We start from the raw sequence: 17240 nt of genomic DNA on the forward strand, positions 1-17240 counted from the left end.
TCGACACACCTCTCAGTGAAGAGGTCAGAAATTTAACGATTACTGCGGTTATATGATATACTCCCCATCCCTTAATACAAAGCTCCCAATTCCACACACCCCCCCCCCCCTCTCTCCCCCTCCAAAAAAAAACCCCAAAATTAAAGATCAGTCTAACAAACAACTTTTCAAAATTCATCTCAACACTGATCTTGCTAATAATATGTTAAGAACTGCACCCTTGGCAATTTGAGTTGATCAGTAGTTTTCATAAATGTCTCTGCTTTAGAAATTTAGGGACTCCGCTGAGGACTTGAAGAATTTTTAAAAAAAAAAAAAAAAAAAAAAAAATTGCAGAGGAACCAAGAAAATGCTTCAGTTGGCAGATAGCCAAAAAAATTACTAACTATTTCCAAAAAAAATTTACTGAAGAGCAGATGTTCACTTCATCGATCTCTTCTTTAACGCACACAGCTATCAGTCTAAATCATTACCCCAAAAAAATAAAGAAAAACCTAACAGGATAAGCGAAATGCTATCCTCCTCTAATTCCACTACAATCACCCAAAGGGCTATCATATGGCCGGAAAAATAATGCAATTTACAGTCCTAGAAGATAAATCATATACCCTGTGGTTTGAACCAAATTGAACCGAAAAAAATAAATAGTTTGAACCAAACGCAATTTAAGCCTCCTCAGTCCCAGGACCAAATGCAAAGTGCCCAACATTCTTATCCTGCACACAGAATTATCAAAAATGTAACATGCTACAATGATGGAATACCACAATAAATTGAAATCCATACACATTCACTACTGGCTCCTTGCCACCTGGCTAAGGTCCCAATGACTACAATCTCTAAATGGCCATTTTAGTCATAGAGACATGATTTTTTTATTTGAGGCCTCACAGAAGGCCATGCGTCAATGACAGCCGATGTCAATCATACTTGTGCTTCACCCAATGTCCATGTGATTATTCAACAGCTGCCATTCACTCGTAGATGTTCATGTTCAATCCTGTTCACCTCGTAGATGTTTTTAAAAACTCACAAGCATTCTATAGGAATGCTGTCTTGGATAGAACTATATATCACACATGGATGACTCTGGACATGGCCACCAACTTCACATCGGTTACAGTCTGGAACCCTCTTCTAGCATAATTTTCAATAATCATTCTCCGCTAACCCATTAATTGGATGGCTCAGGTCATTGATCTTAACCAAGAATCATGAACCCCAATGAGCAAGCATTCTTTTTACTACTAGTTCATAACAATAAACTAACATAATTACCTGAGATAACAGACGTTGCTTATTCAGAAATTGAGTTCTGGCCTTGTTGACAACAGAGTTTGGCGACTTCATCAATCTCTGGAAACACAGGAAGATGTGCAAATGTTAGCCCTATCATTTTGAAGACTGCTTAAATAAAGTGAAAGAGAAAGAAAAAAGAAGGGGAAAAAAAGCACATATTCAATACAACCATGTTTGGAAGCATTCCAGAGAATACACTTTTACGGATTTAATTTCTTTCAAGGATTTAAGGCTAGATATCCGGTGTAGCAATCTGGTTCAGTTCTTCAGTTCTCAAGAATCCGACCAGGTGCAAGAATTTGGTTTATTAAGGATGTGTGCAATATTTTAATTTGAGATTCAAGGATAGTTGAATGACTAGATGATAAGGATGGTGGTCTTTCTTCAAACCCCCCCCCCCCAACCCCAAAAAAAATGTTATTTTATACAACAAAAGGATGATATCTCAAAAAGAACATAAAAACTTGAGTTGCACAAAAAATAAGATTCTATTCAAGGAGGCGTTGCTGGGTATGAATTTTCCATGCTTAAGGACTCCCTTGGATTTCTAAAAGGGACAAGCAAAGGTCATATGGCATTTCTTTACATACAGCCTCTTTAAGATTCCCATTAGGTTTGCTTGTATTCCAAAAAATATTGCTGAAATAAGTAGCAACCTGAAATTATAATTTGGGCCAAGCAAAAGCCACAAGAGTTTACTAGCATGTTATTAAACCTCGGCCAAATTTAAACGGGTCATCTGAACCCTGAAAGTGCAAATCACACTGAACTCAGGCAAGGTATCACCCACCTCCCACAGAACCTATTTAATAGTCAGAAAGGTGGGTGCTGACAATATATGCACCAAAATCTAATGGTTTAGTAGTCACTAAATATGTGAGTACAAATGTTACATCATCAGTTTTAATAACTCAAAAAAAAAGGGGGAAAGAAAGAAAGAATGAAAAAGAAGATGACAATAGCCAGCATCAAACTGATTGCTTTTAGGCAATACTGCATCACCTCTCAGAGTTCTGGTGCAGGAGAGCTTATAAAATACTCTTGTAAGAAGAATAAAGGCAAGACGAACAGGCCTTAGTGGCCTTTAGTTTCTTTCTCCGGGATTGCGTCCACAAACCCACATCATGGACTTGTTACTTTAGATGTTTTTAGGTTTCTTTTTGTCTATTGTCATAGAAGTTTAGACGCTTCAGTGTTGAAGATTTAGTAAATGTGTAGTCATTGTTGTCAGCAAGACAGACAAACAATACATTCAGATATCTTTCTGGTATTGCAGCAGGAGGACATTAGTAGATGTCTTAGTTGGCAACTTGGCATAGTCACAGACTTGCAGTGTGTGCTAACAGTAGGCAGTAGGCTAGGTATCAATGTATCATTGAATGACATTCAATGATCTGTTCATCATGATTTGGAGTGAGGTGGAAGTCCTAGATTGTATGATGTGGCATTCCAGAGAACAAAAGCTAGTGTGAAAAGCTGGAAACTGCAAGGTTCATGCTGAAGGCAGCAAAAAGACTGTATTGTATCTTTGCACAAGTTCTTTAATGGCATAGTAATTAAGATTTTGAGCAGTAATGTAGCTCAAGCATTAGTCCCAGACCAGAAGATGGGTTCGGGAACAGTTGTCATATACACAATTCAGTATACTTCAACGCATTCAGCAGCTTCTCAGATTTTCTTAGCTGCCCTAAACTTGGAAACTGCTGGAGCTCAAAACATGGGAAACGAAGATCTTGAGTTAGCTTTCCATGAATCAGATCAATCCAATATTGCTGAGGAAAGTTATGATCTGTTCTTCAGGCCAGCTGCATATGCTTCAGATTGGAACTCATATTTGGAATCCATAGACTCATTTTGGGTTACAGTTAAAACATGAAAGTTTTAGCCCCACCAAATAAGCTTTCATATGCAAGAAGGCTGAAGTCAGTTGAAATTAAAACGAGTGAGTTATGGCCATTTAAGCAAGCAGAAGTCAGTCTGCCACACTCTATCCAGTCAACCAGATTTCCATCTGGCTATCAGGGTCATGCTTCTTAAATGCACTTTACAAGAACCACCAAGAAACCCTTTTTTGGGCATTTAGGTGGCTATTGTGATTGGGAGTGATAAATATGATCTAGGGGTTCAAGAGAGAACGAATGGGAGATATCCCTGAGACTGAGAGGAGTGACTTCTGAGGAGAGGAAGCTTCATTGATGCATATCTCAAGATTCTCCATATTAATTATGCTCCATTGTTCATTCCATCATTCGAATGAGGATTTGATGAATAGCAACAAGAATACATACAAGGATTTGAAGAAAGCTCAAAATTGATTGAGGAAAGAAAAGAGAAAGAGCCTCCAGAAAGGAACCCAAGTAGACTTCAAGTTGATCATCAATCTTGCACCATTGGAAGGATTCTCCAAGAGTATAAAGCATCATTGTTGGTTTAATTTGACAAAAAGATTGAGAAGAGAGAAAAACCTCGGATTTTGTATGAAGAGAAGGATATGGAAGAAAGCGGAGATCATCATTGATAAGAGACATCCAACCAACAGTATCTCCAGAGGCTACCCATCAACATAACACATTGGTAACCAGTTAAACAAATCCTGTATCATTGTATTCCACCTAAGGGTTAATGTCTCTGAAAATACGTTATGAACAGCAGTAAGGCATCATGGTGGGAACTACTGTCGATTGCCCGGGAGCTCGTACCTCCTTGACAGTGATGTAGAATCCAAGTCTTCCAAATCCAAGACCAAGTGGAGGGCCAAGAGAAGCCCCTAGGGTTGCTACCCTGCTATTTTTTTTTTTTTTTTTCTTCAAGTTTTTATTGTACTTGATGAGACAAGTGGCAAATTGTAATTCCGTCCACTTGAGGGGCAAATTAGACATGTGAGTCATACCTTTTAGAGATTGGTTAATTTATTAATTTAATGTAATCTAGTCCTCGTACCAGTCTAACTATAAAGACCTCAAGTGAATTAAGTCAAGTTAGAACCGGGCTGGCAATTAAAGTCCTTACTAGGAATTCTAGCCCCTAGTTACATAAAAAGACCCCTCCACTAGATGGGGAAGAGATCAGACTGAATTTTGTATAACAAAGCTTCTTTTCGAGTTATTCCTTTTGTGTTTGTTAAGTAATTTCTGGTTCTGTCAATAGATAATTGAAGAGCCAAGGCTGAGAACAGTTTAAGGTGAAGTCAAGCCTAGAGACCTCTGGCTGGTTGAAGATCCGAGTTCAACCTTCAATAGCCACCTGAGTCATTCTATTTTCAAGGCTCCATTCAGGTATTACTCAGCCTACAGCCCTCTCCCCATTCACTTTTATTTTCTGTTTTGGACCTCCATTCCCTGCTCCAATCCCTTCTTTCCCACCAAAGACAAGAACTGCCATATCTCCCTAACCTGCATCAGTTTCATCTCAAATTCCAACCATTAGTCCATCACCACAACCCTTACCTTTGATCCAAACTTCAGCCCACACAGACTGGCCAATCTCCAGGTCATTCATTCTGGTTTTTATCACCAATTACCTCCAAAATCAGGAAACCTAATACCTCCACAGTCCACCATCCAAATCCATCGAAACTTGGGGAGATGATTCTAGACAGTACAGCTAGACTGGATCCAAGTTTCACCCCCATTCTGATAAACTTTTCATCTCATCTCTCAAGAACTTGCCCCATCCCACCATATATTCCACAAATCAAAATCTTTCCAAAACTAAACCCATCATCCTAATACCCTTCTAAACCCAATCACCCTAACCAGAAAATTCAAAGACTGTTCAGAAACGAACAAATTAGCTCTAGTTTTGAGGGATCTCTTAAGAATCCATGGGACCAACATTTAGAACTCCTCATGTTGTAGAGTTACTTTTTAATTTTTGTTTTCAGTTGTTCAACAGAGCTGCTTTGAGACTCAGTGTAGGGTGGATATCTTTGGGATCAATGGGATTCTAATCCAGGTTTGCTGGTAAGATCGCATTCTTCCTTTCTAAATTCTGTTTCTTTCTTCAAGAATAGTGCTATTTCATCTGATCTTATTCAAGCTTGCTGGAAACCGTTTTAATCTGAGCTTGGAGTGAAAAATCATCTTAATGAAAACCTGAAAAGTGACTAATTAAAACATTATCAAACAGAATGAAATTTACAAAGAATTCAAACCAGAATAGAGAGAAACATTATGACTCAAAATCAGGTAGTCAGATGACAGTGAAACAAAACCAAATCCAGCTGTAGGGAGTTACCAAGTCACTGAAAAAACATTAACCAAGTTTCATACTCTGCTGACAATATTTCAAAGTAAAGGCAGAATTGAAAGAATACAACAATTGGAAGGAAACAACAAAAGATAGGGCAGACCATCCAAAGACGCAAGAATGAACTATAGATATATCACCACCCCAGAAAACATAAGATACGTGCACATTTGTTAAGTGTACCTGAGAACTAGCTTCATGTTTTACAGTGGGTAGACGTATCATGGCTTTTCTGGACAGCTGATAAAGAAAATATCAAGGAGAAAGTCAAAAGAGAAAATACAATATTATTTATGGAAAAAAAGGGGGAAAAATATTAAAACAGGAAGACTGAAGGTTCTTTCTGCACTAGGCTCAGGTTGGAAAACTTCTTGACTATGTAAGAACCAAATCAAGTTTAAGTAAACACCAAAGATATAAATATATTTATAAAAAAGACAGAAGCCAGCAGGTGACAATACAGTACATAAAATCGGTTGTCAACAAAATATTTTGGCAACTTCTGTGCAACATGTTCTAGTACAGGTAATCAATCAAATTTCTGAGCAAAGGCAGTGGCTAGCAGTGAAGCAGCATCTAGGCAGTAGTAGCAATGCCAGGAGAAGAAGAATTATTCAGAGCAGCTGATGGTCTGAGAATATTCAGAACTTTAAGTTTCTCTTGGTGGGATTCTAGTAAAGGACCAAAAAATGATGCTTAGGCCATACTTTATTTTTCTTCTCCTAGCATTGCTGCTGCTGCCCAGAAACCGCATCAATCAGCCTCTTACCAAAAGAACCACATACCAAGTAAAAGACATAAGAAGATAACGAAGAATTTTAACCCATGAATTCATGAAATCAGGGCCACAAACAAAGAAGCAAGAGTGCAGCTACGCATATATATAAAAGCAATTTTAGGGCATCCCTTACTTTCTGCATGTCCACACTGTAGTGAAATCCAAAATTATTGAAAATGATCAAGCTTGCACCTTCAGTAGGCATGTAATTCCAAAAGACAACTTGCCACTAGGCCCTAGGCCGTTTTAATGGGCAGAGAAACTAAAACACCTAGTTACAGGAAATATGGTTTATTATGAAATCACAATGCAAGTTAATAATGTCTTCACCACAAAGTACCAAGCGCCCAGACCTTTTCATCCCAACAACCAGTTACAGATGAATAGAATAGTCTATGTCAAGAGAACTGTAAAATGTCTGCATGGTTGCCAAAAAAAAGCTGCACACACATTTTGAGTCATCTGTGAATATTTGCAATTATTCCAGTTTATCAAAATCAACTACCCAGGCGACACCCCAAACGTCACAGTAGCCAGGCATTTTACATAAACCCTGCTAATTATGGTCCACCATTCACAGGAACAGCAATAAGCCAGTTTACTATCATCTGTTTATTAAACAAATAAATCATTAATTTACTAGCATGGGTACATATAAAGTTATACCATGTCATAAGTACGGTTTAATTTACCCAAAAGCAGACATTGAGAAAATTCTGGTTGTTCAAGGAACCATGCATATGGTAGCATGATCAAATACAGTACAAACCGGCATCCAAATTAAAATTTTAATCTCTAAGTATCCCTAGTTCAAAGTTCAAACACTAAATATCCAAATAACAATGACAGTTACTTGGGTGTCAGCATCTTGCAAAGACTATATGAGCATACATAACCAATACTCCAGCACAAACACAAGATATATAGCACACAAGAATCATAAGCAATGAAGCAACTTTGTTACATATACGTATTAAAGTTATGAATATCAGCCAAGAGAATCTTAGCCAGAGGTCAAATTAGAAGTTGAATTATGAATCCCCACCCCCACCCCACCCAAAAAAAAAAAACGACGACAACAAACAAACAACAAACCAACTAACAAAAACAAATAACCATTATATGTAGAATCCAACCTTTTGACCACTAATCAGAAGCTGTTCATTGCCTAAAGCTTGTCTTTTCTTTGGAGTGAAATCAAAAACATCATGGAGCAGATCATTTTCCTGTTCAAAACAATAAATTATTTTGAAGGCTACATACGACAAAAAAAAAGTGAAAAGAGTGTAATAGTTTTATATTCAGAAATCCGAAGTAAATTGAGACCCAACAAGTGCTGTATACTCACCTGCATATGCTTGGCAAATCCACCTCCCAGGAAACACTTCAAAAAGTTCAACTGTGAAAAATAACATAGCACTTAAAAAACTCCAGAGCTTACAGCCTTTAAGGATTGCAGACCACAAAAGCATTACCTGTATCAATTGTGACCATGTTGATGTTTGTAGTATGTCCCCGCCGGTCTTTACTGAAATTTTTGGACAATAACCATCCTAGCATTTATTTTGTCTTATGTTCATTATACTGGCCAAGGTTCATCGTTAAATATTTATTTTGAGAATAGAGCAATACCTCCAAAAATTCAACAACATCCCGAAACAAGTTCCTTTGGATACCAAGATCTTTCTTGTTAGTTGAACCTTTACCACCTGCCTCAACAGAAAGGTTTCTCACTTGACTTAAAATTTTCGCCTTCAACCCTCTAATATAAGCAATTTTTTCTTGGGCACTGTTGCCTTCACAGTCTAAGCCACTACTTGAATGCCTATCTTCAACAGATAACGTATCTAGCTCTCCAATCTCAAAAATAAGCGCTATTGCTTGACCGGCCGCAATGCGGATAAATCGATCATCTTTGTCTAGAAGATTCGACAAGTGAGAGATTGAGCTGCAACAATTGCAAAACCATTCACAGTCATAAGAAGAAATGACCAGGCAGAGACTGCTCGCATAAGAAGATAAAGGGAATCTGAGCTCAAATTCAACTCACTCTTGCAAAACTTTTAGATTGATTTTACACTCATGCACAGTTGTAAGAAGAAATGACCAAGCAGATACTGCAGCGGTTAATACAGCAGGGGCAATTTTACTTGCACTTACCTGATATGTAAAATAATAATAACAAAAGTTAGCATTTCATTGTATGAAGAATGTCAGTGTTAAAGATGCCCCTAGTGAAGACCAGAACATTCTCAATAACGTAATATAATACTACAGATGGAACGTTTTACAAACTGTACCAAACATTAAAGATTATACAAATGGAATGTTTTACAGCTCTACCAGCATGGGAAATTTATACATACGTTAGGACCCAACTTTGGATGAATAATTTGCCACATAATCTGCATGGATCTTTCAGTCATATCTGGATCATTTCCACCAACAAAAGTAACAACAGCCAGACATTCCAATACCTACATGCATCAATATTAATCAATAACTGGAAAAGCTCCACACTGGACTTACCCCTAGTATGAATCAGTTAACTTTCAAATCAAACATACAGATGACATGTTCGATTCTGAACCAGATTTTAGAGCTTGAGAAAGAGGATGAATTGATTCTTCCAAAATTTCAGCTGATTTGTCCCCACAACCAACAGTCAGAGCTAGCAATCCTACAAGCCCAATAGCAAATGAGAATTCTAGAACGATCATGAACAAATGGGCTACATAGAAGGTTAAAACTGACCAATAGCACGTGAAGCTAGAGATTTCTCTTTGCTTGATCCCTTTTTGATGGAATTAAGGCAAGGATGAAGAAGAGTAACACAGCTGCAAGAAAACATCAGTACCAGAATCATGAGACTAAAACCACAGGTGTACAAGCATGCGCAATCATAAACACATGCATGTGAATATGCATGGATGGAATATGCTTATGCATATGCACATGTTAAGAGAAGTATTTGAAGCCCCAAACTTCAAAAACTAGAGCGTGTTGAGAGGCCTATTTAGGAGCAGCCAAAATTCATCATGAAGTCCATAAAACTTACTTTTTCTCCACAAATTGATATTGTAGCTTGTTGGTAAAAGCATCAATGATCGCTGCCAAAGCCCTTTCTCTTGTGGTACACCTTTATCAATAATTAAAGTCGCAGTTGGCATTCAGTTTAAGGTGCTAGTTTCACTAATGAGATACAATAAATGCTAAACAACAGAAGCAATTGGGTACCGTGCAATACAGAATACAATAAATCACAATGAAGTATTGTATCAAAGCAAAACCACGATAAGTTCATGCCTTTAGTTATAAATTGAAGAAAAAAAATACCTCTTTTCAGATAAAGCATCCACGCATTCATCTAATAATTTAGTGCCAGAACCTAGATATTTTCCTTGCGAGACTTCCATCTCTGGAACCGCTGTGTCTGAGATGACCGTTGATGATGGACGAAGGGTATCATCATCATCACTATCCAACATTGATGCATTCTTACGACGACTACTTCCTGCATAGACAATATTCTGTTTTTTCAAGAAGAGAAAAAAATATTTGCATAACCAACTACCAGAAGATGATTCAAAGTAAACAGGTTAAACCGTGTTACTGCTTTCAATGTTTCCGAAAACTGAAAACTGGTTGAGAAAGGGAAGTTGGAAACATCAAATCTACGTCGTTCCTTCTAAAACGTTTAAACCCTAATTTTAACAAAAGGAATCACGTTTTCATGAAAACTGAACCATCAAACAACCAAGAAAGCATAATTGAGATAGAAGGGGGGAAATACTTACGTTTACCCATCTTTTTCTCTGTTAGAACCGAGACCCAGAATATGTGAATGAATTACTACTGTGAAGAGCAGAAGCTGTGAAGTATAAATCTCGGGACAATGGAGGAGTTAAATCGGAAACAAAATCATTGGAAACAACTTGTACAGGCAAATCCAAATCCATCTAGGAGTGAGAAAAAAGTTCGAAAGGCTCAGAATTTGTGTTTTGATGGCTTCCCCCTTCTTGACCTCTGAAACAAATTAGAATATACCAAATCAGTTTCGTTAAAACTCGCTTTTTCTCATCTTTTCCGTCTTCTCTTTGCCGTTCTTGCGTGTGTATTTATATCTCCATTACTATATCTCGCAGGTGAGTCCACGGAGTCAAAAACTCGCTAATCTACAGGATATTTATAGAATTTATCACACTAAACATAACAATTCAAATTCGTGATAAGAAATGGATTTTATCAAATGCCGCCTACGAATATTCTTTTTTTTTTTTTGCTCTAAAAGCAAGTTTTATTTTTTATTTTTTACTTTTTTTTAACCAAAAGCAAATTTTACCGAACACATGAAAAAACGTCTTTGCTTCTAGAAAGACTCATTACTATCTCTGTTGTTTCCAAATATGGATTTTTATAATTGGATTGAGATTTTGTCATGACTTTGGTAAAAAATCAATTATGTTGTTTTGTGTGGTCGGCATCGTTTAGGTATATCCCTTAGGGTTTAGCATCAACACTATGCGACAAGGATGGAAGTAGAAAATTGTATGAAAATCTTGCAAAATTTTAACTAAAACTCCTGTTTTTTCTGGGTTGCGTTTGGGGCGGGGCGCGTTTTGCCTTATTTCCCTTTGTTTGGGTTGGTAGTGGCCTCCCCCCCCCCCCGTGGGTTTTTTTCCCCCTCCCCTGCCGCGGGTGCTCCCTTGCGGGTGGGTACTTATGTAAAATTGTATGAATTGGTAATTCGATATGATACAAAATTTAGTATCTGAATCTAAAACTCTACTATGTATTTTTTTATTCATATTTTATACCGATATCATATAGGTACATGCGTTTTGGGTATGAAACATTATGGGGGAAAAGTATGAAAAAAGCGCAGTATGGTTTTGACATAAAAACATTAAAAAAAGAGACAAAATGTTTTGGTATGTAAACGGAAAAACAACATGGTAAGATTTTGGTACGAAATGTGGTATTATTCATTATGGTTCAATACATATCATTAATATGACATACGAAAACTCATAATTGTGTCAAATTGTAAGCCTTTTTTAACAACCATAGCGTTATTCTTCTTCTTCTTCCTCTTCTTCTTTTTTTTTTTTTTTTTGTTGGTTGTTTGGTGGCGGGGGGAGGGACAATTTGACACGGTACATTTTTTTACAATCAAATTTGTTTAGGTACCAAATTGACACCCTTAATTGAAAGGGGTATATTGATATTCAAGTGGTAGGTTAAGAGTTTGAATCTCTTTGAGGTTGCAAAACACGGTACACACTACTACTCTCGTTTCCTCATTTCTAGACTCTCTTTGGATTTCTTAAAGTCCTAAAACAAGTGGTGTTGCTTCGCCGTCTGATTTTAGCATTAGAGGTGGCCCATCAATCTCAACAATCAGCCCCAATTTGATTTTCCTTGTTTTTTGAGCAAGATTATACTAAATCTTCAATCAATATCTACAAACAACATTTCATAAATAAGAAAACAACTAGATAGTCTACGATCATGGACAGAGGCAAGAAGTGAGAAAGCCCCCAATCTGTACGTTATCCAACCAGTATACCAAATTTAGTAGCAACACGAGTAATTTAATGATTCCTTGAGGGCCTATTTAGTTACATGATCGTTTCAAACTCTATATTTTCAAATCTATAATTTTAATATTGGGTCACTTCATATAATTAACTCTTGTTTATTTATGTGTATGTTTCTTTATGATTTTCTTGAATACACAAATATTTAGCACTTATATAGTAGAAATGAAACTTTGGATTTCACCCGTTACTCATAAATCTACAGGTTCACATTGATAATGAATTAAATCTTATATTTCAATAGAAGTAGACAATTTTACAAAGTCACAAGTATATTTTCCCTACACTATCTTAATTATCAAGTCTCTGAAGCCTTGTTATATGAAGAGAGTGTGCAGTTAACCTTTCAAACAATCTCAATGGTGGGCTTCATTTGTGTTTATGTTTGTCGTCGCGCCTTAGGCTACAACATCTGAAGTCTAGCCATGCACTCCTTTTCCATTTTAGTCAAAGACGAAGAGAAAGGACCACCAATTGATTTCTCGTGGCCTGAGCTTTTTGCATGCTGGGAGAGAGAGAGGAGATAAAAGTATTCATAGCAACCCTCATCACCCCCCCTCTAGTGCCACTTCCACTTTTTCTTCTTTTCTCGTAGCAAGAAGAGGTGATGCAATAGTGATGACTTGTGCCCTAGTCCGCAATGTTGATTATCGTGAACTTGAAGGAAAAACTAGCCTCCAAAGCCATGAAAATTTCCTGAGTCTTATTTAGAAACAGAAGATATAAGAAAGTATGAAGACAAACTCATTTGAAAAAAATAGAATAGTAGGGGCAAGAGGGGAGAGAAATGATGGTGGTGTAAGAGAAATTTTTGTTTTTTTTGTTTTTTTTTTTTTTTGGATGAGGTTCATCCGGGCCAGCTTACGCGCACCACGATTACATCTTCAAGGGAGATTTTTTTAATTGCTGGGACGATAACCTTGGTCAGAGGTGGTTAAGTTAGTGATTGAATAGGGAATTTTTACCATAAAACCAAAAAAGTACTCATGTCGGCGTCCCAAGGGTCAACATGAGGAAACTAGAACCTGACACAACTGGAACTGATGAAAATCCCATCCCCCGCCTTCAACGCTACTTCCACTTTTTCTTATTTTTTAGTAACAAAAAGAAGCGATACAGTAGTGGTGACTTGGGCCCCCAATTACGCAATTTTCAATTCTAAGCCTCTTTTGGGCTTTTTCAAATTCAGAAAAAGTGCACCACTACATTGATTGATGAGAAATATTTGACTAAACATCATTGACAAGTTTATAAAATAATAGACCGCATGCCATAACAAAAATGGAATATATTTATTAAATTAAGATGGATCTAAAGGGACAAAATGGTAATTACAAAGAATATTTTAAGCATTTTCTAACTCGCTAGAATTACTAAGTGAAAACTTATACCAAAAAATAAAAGAATTACTCTATTAAAAATAATTGAGAATCTCGATCATCTTTTTCACCACAAGATTGAGATCTACTAGGGGTCCCATTACTATTTTTATTATGATTTTATATAATTATGGCCTCAATTTTTGTGGAAAGCCGAGGAAGAAGTGATCTGCACTCGACAATTAAGAATTAACCCGCCATTTGTACATCTCCCTTAGGGGTAGTTTCCTCGCTCCTACTGTTACCATTGCTTGAACTCTTCTTATTGAAGAAACCCCATCTGAAATCTTCAAAGAGAGCATCCATTTCTTCTAGAGTCCTCCCTCGTGTCTCAGGCATGCACGCAAAGAAGAACAGCCACGCCACAATAGCCAGCCCTCCAAAGATGAGGAAAGCGCCGCCGATGGTGACGGCATTGGAAAAAGACAAGAAGGTCATGCCCATGATACCACTCATGGCACGGTTAACCGCGACGCCCAGGCTACACCCTTGTGCTCTCAGCCGCAGCGGAAATATTTCAGAGGTATAAACCCATGCAACAGGCCCCATTCCTATGGAGAAGAACATCACGTAAACGAACACCATCACCGAAGACATTATTACGGCCCATGACATCTTCTCATTCGGGTGGGTATGCAGCACTGTCAACCCGGACCCCAGAAGCAGCAATGCTACCGCAATGCCTCCCATGCTGCACAGCACCAACGTTCGCCGTCCAACCTTATCGACGGAAACTGTAGCCACCAGAGTGAACAAGGTTTTGAAGACTCCAACGGCTGCTGTCGCTCCAAGCGTCTTTTTCTTCCCGGTGATTCCGGCCTTGGCGAAGATTCTTGGGCTGTATAACACCACTGCGTCAATACCCGTTACTTGTTGGAAGAGATGAAATCCAACGGATACGAGTATGACACGTTTCACTGCTGGTGTAGGATGAAGGAATATATCTTTCCATACACCATCGCCACTATTCTTCTTTTCAACCTCTATGACGTCGTCGGTGCATTCTTGTGGAATCCCTGCTGCTTCTTTCACGTCAGCGAGTCTCGACCTTGCTTCCTCTTTAGAATTGGAGATTTTCTCAAGAGCTTTTTTCGCATCTCCGATTCTACCCTGTAAAACAAGCCAACGTGGTGACTCGGGCATTGCAAGAATACCAGCCGCTAGCAGTAACGCCGGAATCGCTCCGGCTCCAAGCATCAGACGCCAGCCCAAGTGCAACGGAAGCCCACTGAACGCGATGTTCATAACGTAACCGAGCAAAATTCCGATGTTGACGAAGACTTCAGGGAAAGTAGTTAAGAATCCTCGACACGACGTCGGTGCAACTTCGGCGGTATAACAAGGACCGATCATGATAGCATAACCACATCCAATACCTGCAATGAACCTTCCCACCATGACCAAAGTGTAATTGGGAGCTACCGCCATGAACAGAGCACCAATGAAGAAGCAAGCCGAGGCCAACACGATGGTGTAACGCCGTCCAATCCAATCTGATGTTCTTCCGGCAACCGCTGCTCCCAAAAGAGCGAAGATACTGATACATCCAACTAAGATTTCAAGTTGTGTATCGGTTAGCTTAAGATCTTCTTGCAGGAAATTTGCTGCTCCACTCATGACTCCAATATCTGAAAAAGAAAAATAATAACAAGTAATTATTCAACCCTCTCTAAAAGAAAAGAAGAAGAATGCTAAACCTCACACTCACCATAACCCTGAATAACTGAACTCATGGAAGCCAACGCTCCACAGAGCATAGCATATAATCTTGTCCCTGGTTTCTCCACGGGCTCAATCTCCGGTGGTACTTCTCCCATCGTTTCTATTCTGAGGAAGACAAGGTGTAATATTAAAAATAAGAACATTGCGTGCATGAATGGACTTTGGATTAACGGAGTGATCATAAAGGGAATTGTAATGTAAGATCCTTAATTGTTTCATACTTTTTACCTGTAGAGAGATTTGAAAATTAAGAAAGGCAAGCGTTCCTTTTGGTGAACTCCCTCTATTGCAGACTCTGAATTCTCCTCTTCTAAAACTACTCCAGGGACATATAGCTATCAAATCTTAATGTGTTATCTTCCTTCAGCTCTGTCGATATATTTATAGTTGCAGGACTTCAAGCAAGTAGTGAACTAGTAATCCAGAAGTTGTGGATCGGATATGACTGCAGTGTTGTCACTAAACTTAAAGTCAACTTGTATGAAAGAATTGCTGATTTGGTCCCAACTTCTAAGGCTCTTCCTTCCTTAAGACTTGCTCTTTTAAAATTTATAAAAATTTAAGTTTTATCAAAAAGAACGTTATCCATTTTTGTGCTTTTGACATGTAATAACCATTGAACATCTTGAAATGATTTCCCTTGTGGCCTTGTGTAAATCTAGATGAAATTTCCAACATGCCCACAAGAGTTAATCGCTATCCTAACTCAATACATAAATTATTTTTAGATGATAAATTATTGATCACCATTCTGAGTCAACATTGAAATGACTGTCTTACCCTCACGTGAAGCTAGGTAAACTTTTGATTAAGCATAAAATCACACAATTGGATAATATTCTTTCTCCTAATATTTAATTTTTTATAACTTTTAGAAGAGCAAGTCTCAAGGAAGCAAGAGCCTCACAATAGAACAGAAGCTGGCACCAAATCAGCAACTCTATCATATAAATTTATTTTAAGTGGTATCAAGGAAGAATGTTTCTTCTTTTACGTCGCTTATTTCTCTCTTATAAATATTATTCATAATCAAAAAAATTCTCAATGTATTTTATCTCATCCCAAAATATGATCATTATTTTATTTTCAAAATACACCTTTTAACACTTTTAAATTTGTTAACATAAAAGTACAAAATGGCTTTCGAATTTTGATAATTATTTTTCATTGGACCACAATACCTTTTCAAAGAATTTCCCCACATAACAAAATTCTGTGCAGATACACCCTTATGTTAATCGGCTTATCTTCTGTTCTTTCCCAATAATATCCTACTAATCCCTCTCCTTTCCATATTTAAAGGAACATAATTTTGGTCAGACACGTTAAATTAAAACTTCCACCATAATTCTATGGGATGAGAAAAACTAAATCCCTTCAATATATCAAACTAACAATTACTCCCTCAAAATACATGTAAACTATTGAAAAACAATAACAATTCAGCACAGGAAATTTTCCTAATTGCAAAAAAGTTGCATTACAACGTTCCATAACTTTCTTTGATAATGGCATGGTTTATTTTCTAGTAAAAAAAGCAAAAAAAAGAAAGAAAGAAAACAATAAATGGTTTATTTCGTTTATTGAAAAACAAAAAAATAAATGAATTTTTTTTTCGGTATAAATACGGGGTTAAACAACCCAAATGAACAAACAAAAAACTTAACTTAAACAAGACTCTCTATCCACCATGATAATTCCTTCTAACCCAGCTGGAGGCTCTGAGAAGAAGGCCCATGGGTCTAAGGGACAAAGTTGCACCCTAGACATCCAATCATATAAATGAATTCTTTTAACTTGTATGGGTTGTGAGATTTGAAATAAATTCGTTGTCATTGTTTTTTTTTTGGTACAAGTGCTTTTTTAATATCGAGAATGAAATGCCGTCCACAAGGGTCGAACTCAAGAAAGGGGAAAAAATGATTATCGTGCAAAGTAAAAACAATGACTATAAGAAAGAAAAAAAATGTTTTTAGTAACAAATTAGACTAATGTGTCGGATACAAATCCAATTTTGAGTGTTCTAACTTCTAAGTACTTTAAAGCCTCCATTTTGGGGGATTTTGCTTGGCAGCAGTACCACGCTCCAAGCAGTGAAAGGTTAAGATTAAAAGTTCGATTTTTAATTAATCCTTACCGTGAATTATTAGCATGTGTAACAAAAATCTTTTTAAGTGGTACTGACTCGGTTTAATTGCTTTAACTTAGACCTTG

The 17240-nt window shown here is 37.4% G+C and overlaps 1 protein-coding gene and 1 pseudogene across 1 annotated transcript; both read right to left on the bottom strand.

Moving 5' to 3' along the window:
- Positions 1-341: 341 nt before the first annotated feature.
- Positions 342-10518, bottom strand: LOC149017239 (uncharacterized). Its single transcript, XM_089151570.1, has 14 exons — positions 10123-10518; positions 9662-9839; positions 9384-9464; positions 9080-9162; positions 8893-9005; positions 8692-8802; positions 8376-8485; positions 7958-8273; positions 7801-7878; positions 7674-7724; positions 7462-7551; positions 5731-5787; positions 1279-1356; positions 342-716 (listed from the first exon to the last, which is right to left on the bottom strand). The coding sequence occupies exons 1-14, from the start codon at positions 10130-10132 to the stop codon at positions 666-668; spliced, it is 1407 nt and encodes a 468-aa protein (XP_089007696.1). The 5' UTR covers positions 10133-10518; the 3' UTR covers positions 342-665.
- Positions 10519-13493: 2975 nt separating this feature from the next.
- Positions 13494-15091, bottom strand: LOC149017240 (putative polyol transporter 1 pseudogene; annotated as a pseudogene).
- Positions 15092-17240: the final 2149 nt, after the last annotated feature.

The sequence above is a fragment of the Hakea prostrata genome, chromosome 4 (genome assembly GCF_041222555.1).
Source record: "Hakea prostrata isolate BN-2017 chromosome 4, UWA_Hpros_2, whole genome shotgun sequence".
NCBI lineage: Eukaryota > Viridiplantae > Streptophyta > Magnoliopsida > Proteales > Proteaceae > Hakea > Hakea prostrata.

Bases quoted from the DNA above. Each gene is read 5' to 3' on its own strand.
- LOC149017239 (XM_089151570.1), bottom strand. The intron at 9,006-9,079 runs GTCAGTTTTAAC...TTGGGCTTGTAG, and splicing joins TCTAGCTTCACGTGCTATTG to GATTGCTAGCTCTGACTGTT. The intron at 8,274-8,375 runs GTGAGTTGAATT...CAATTGTTGCAG, and splicing joins AATCTAAAAGTTTTGCAAGA to CTCAATCTCTCACTTGTCGA.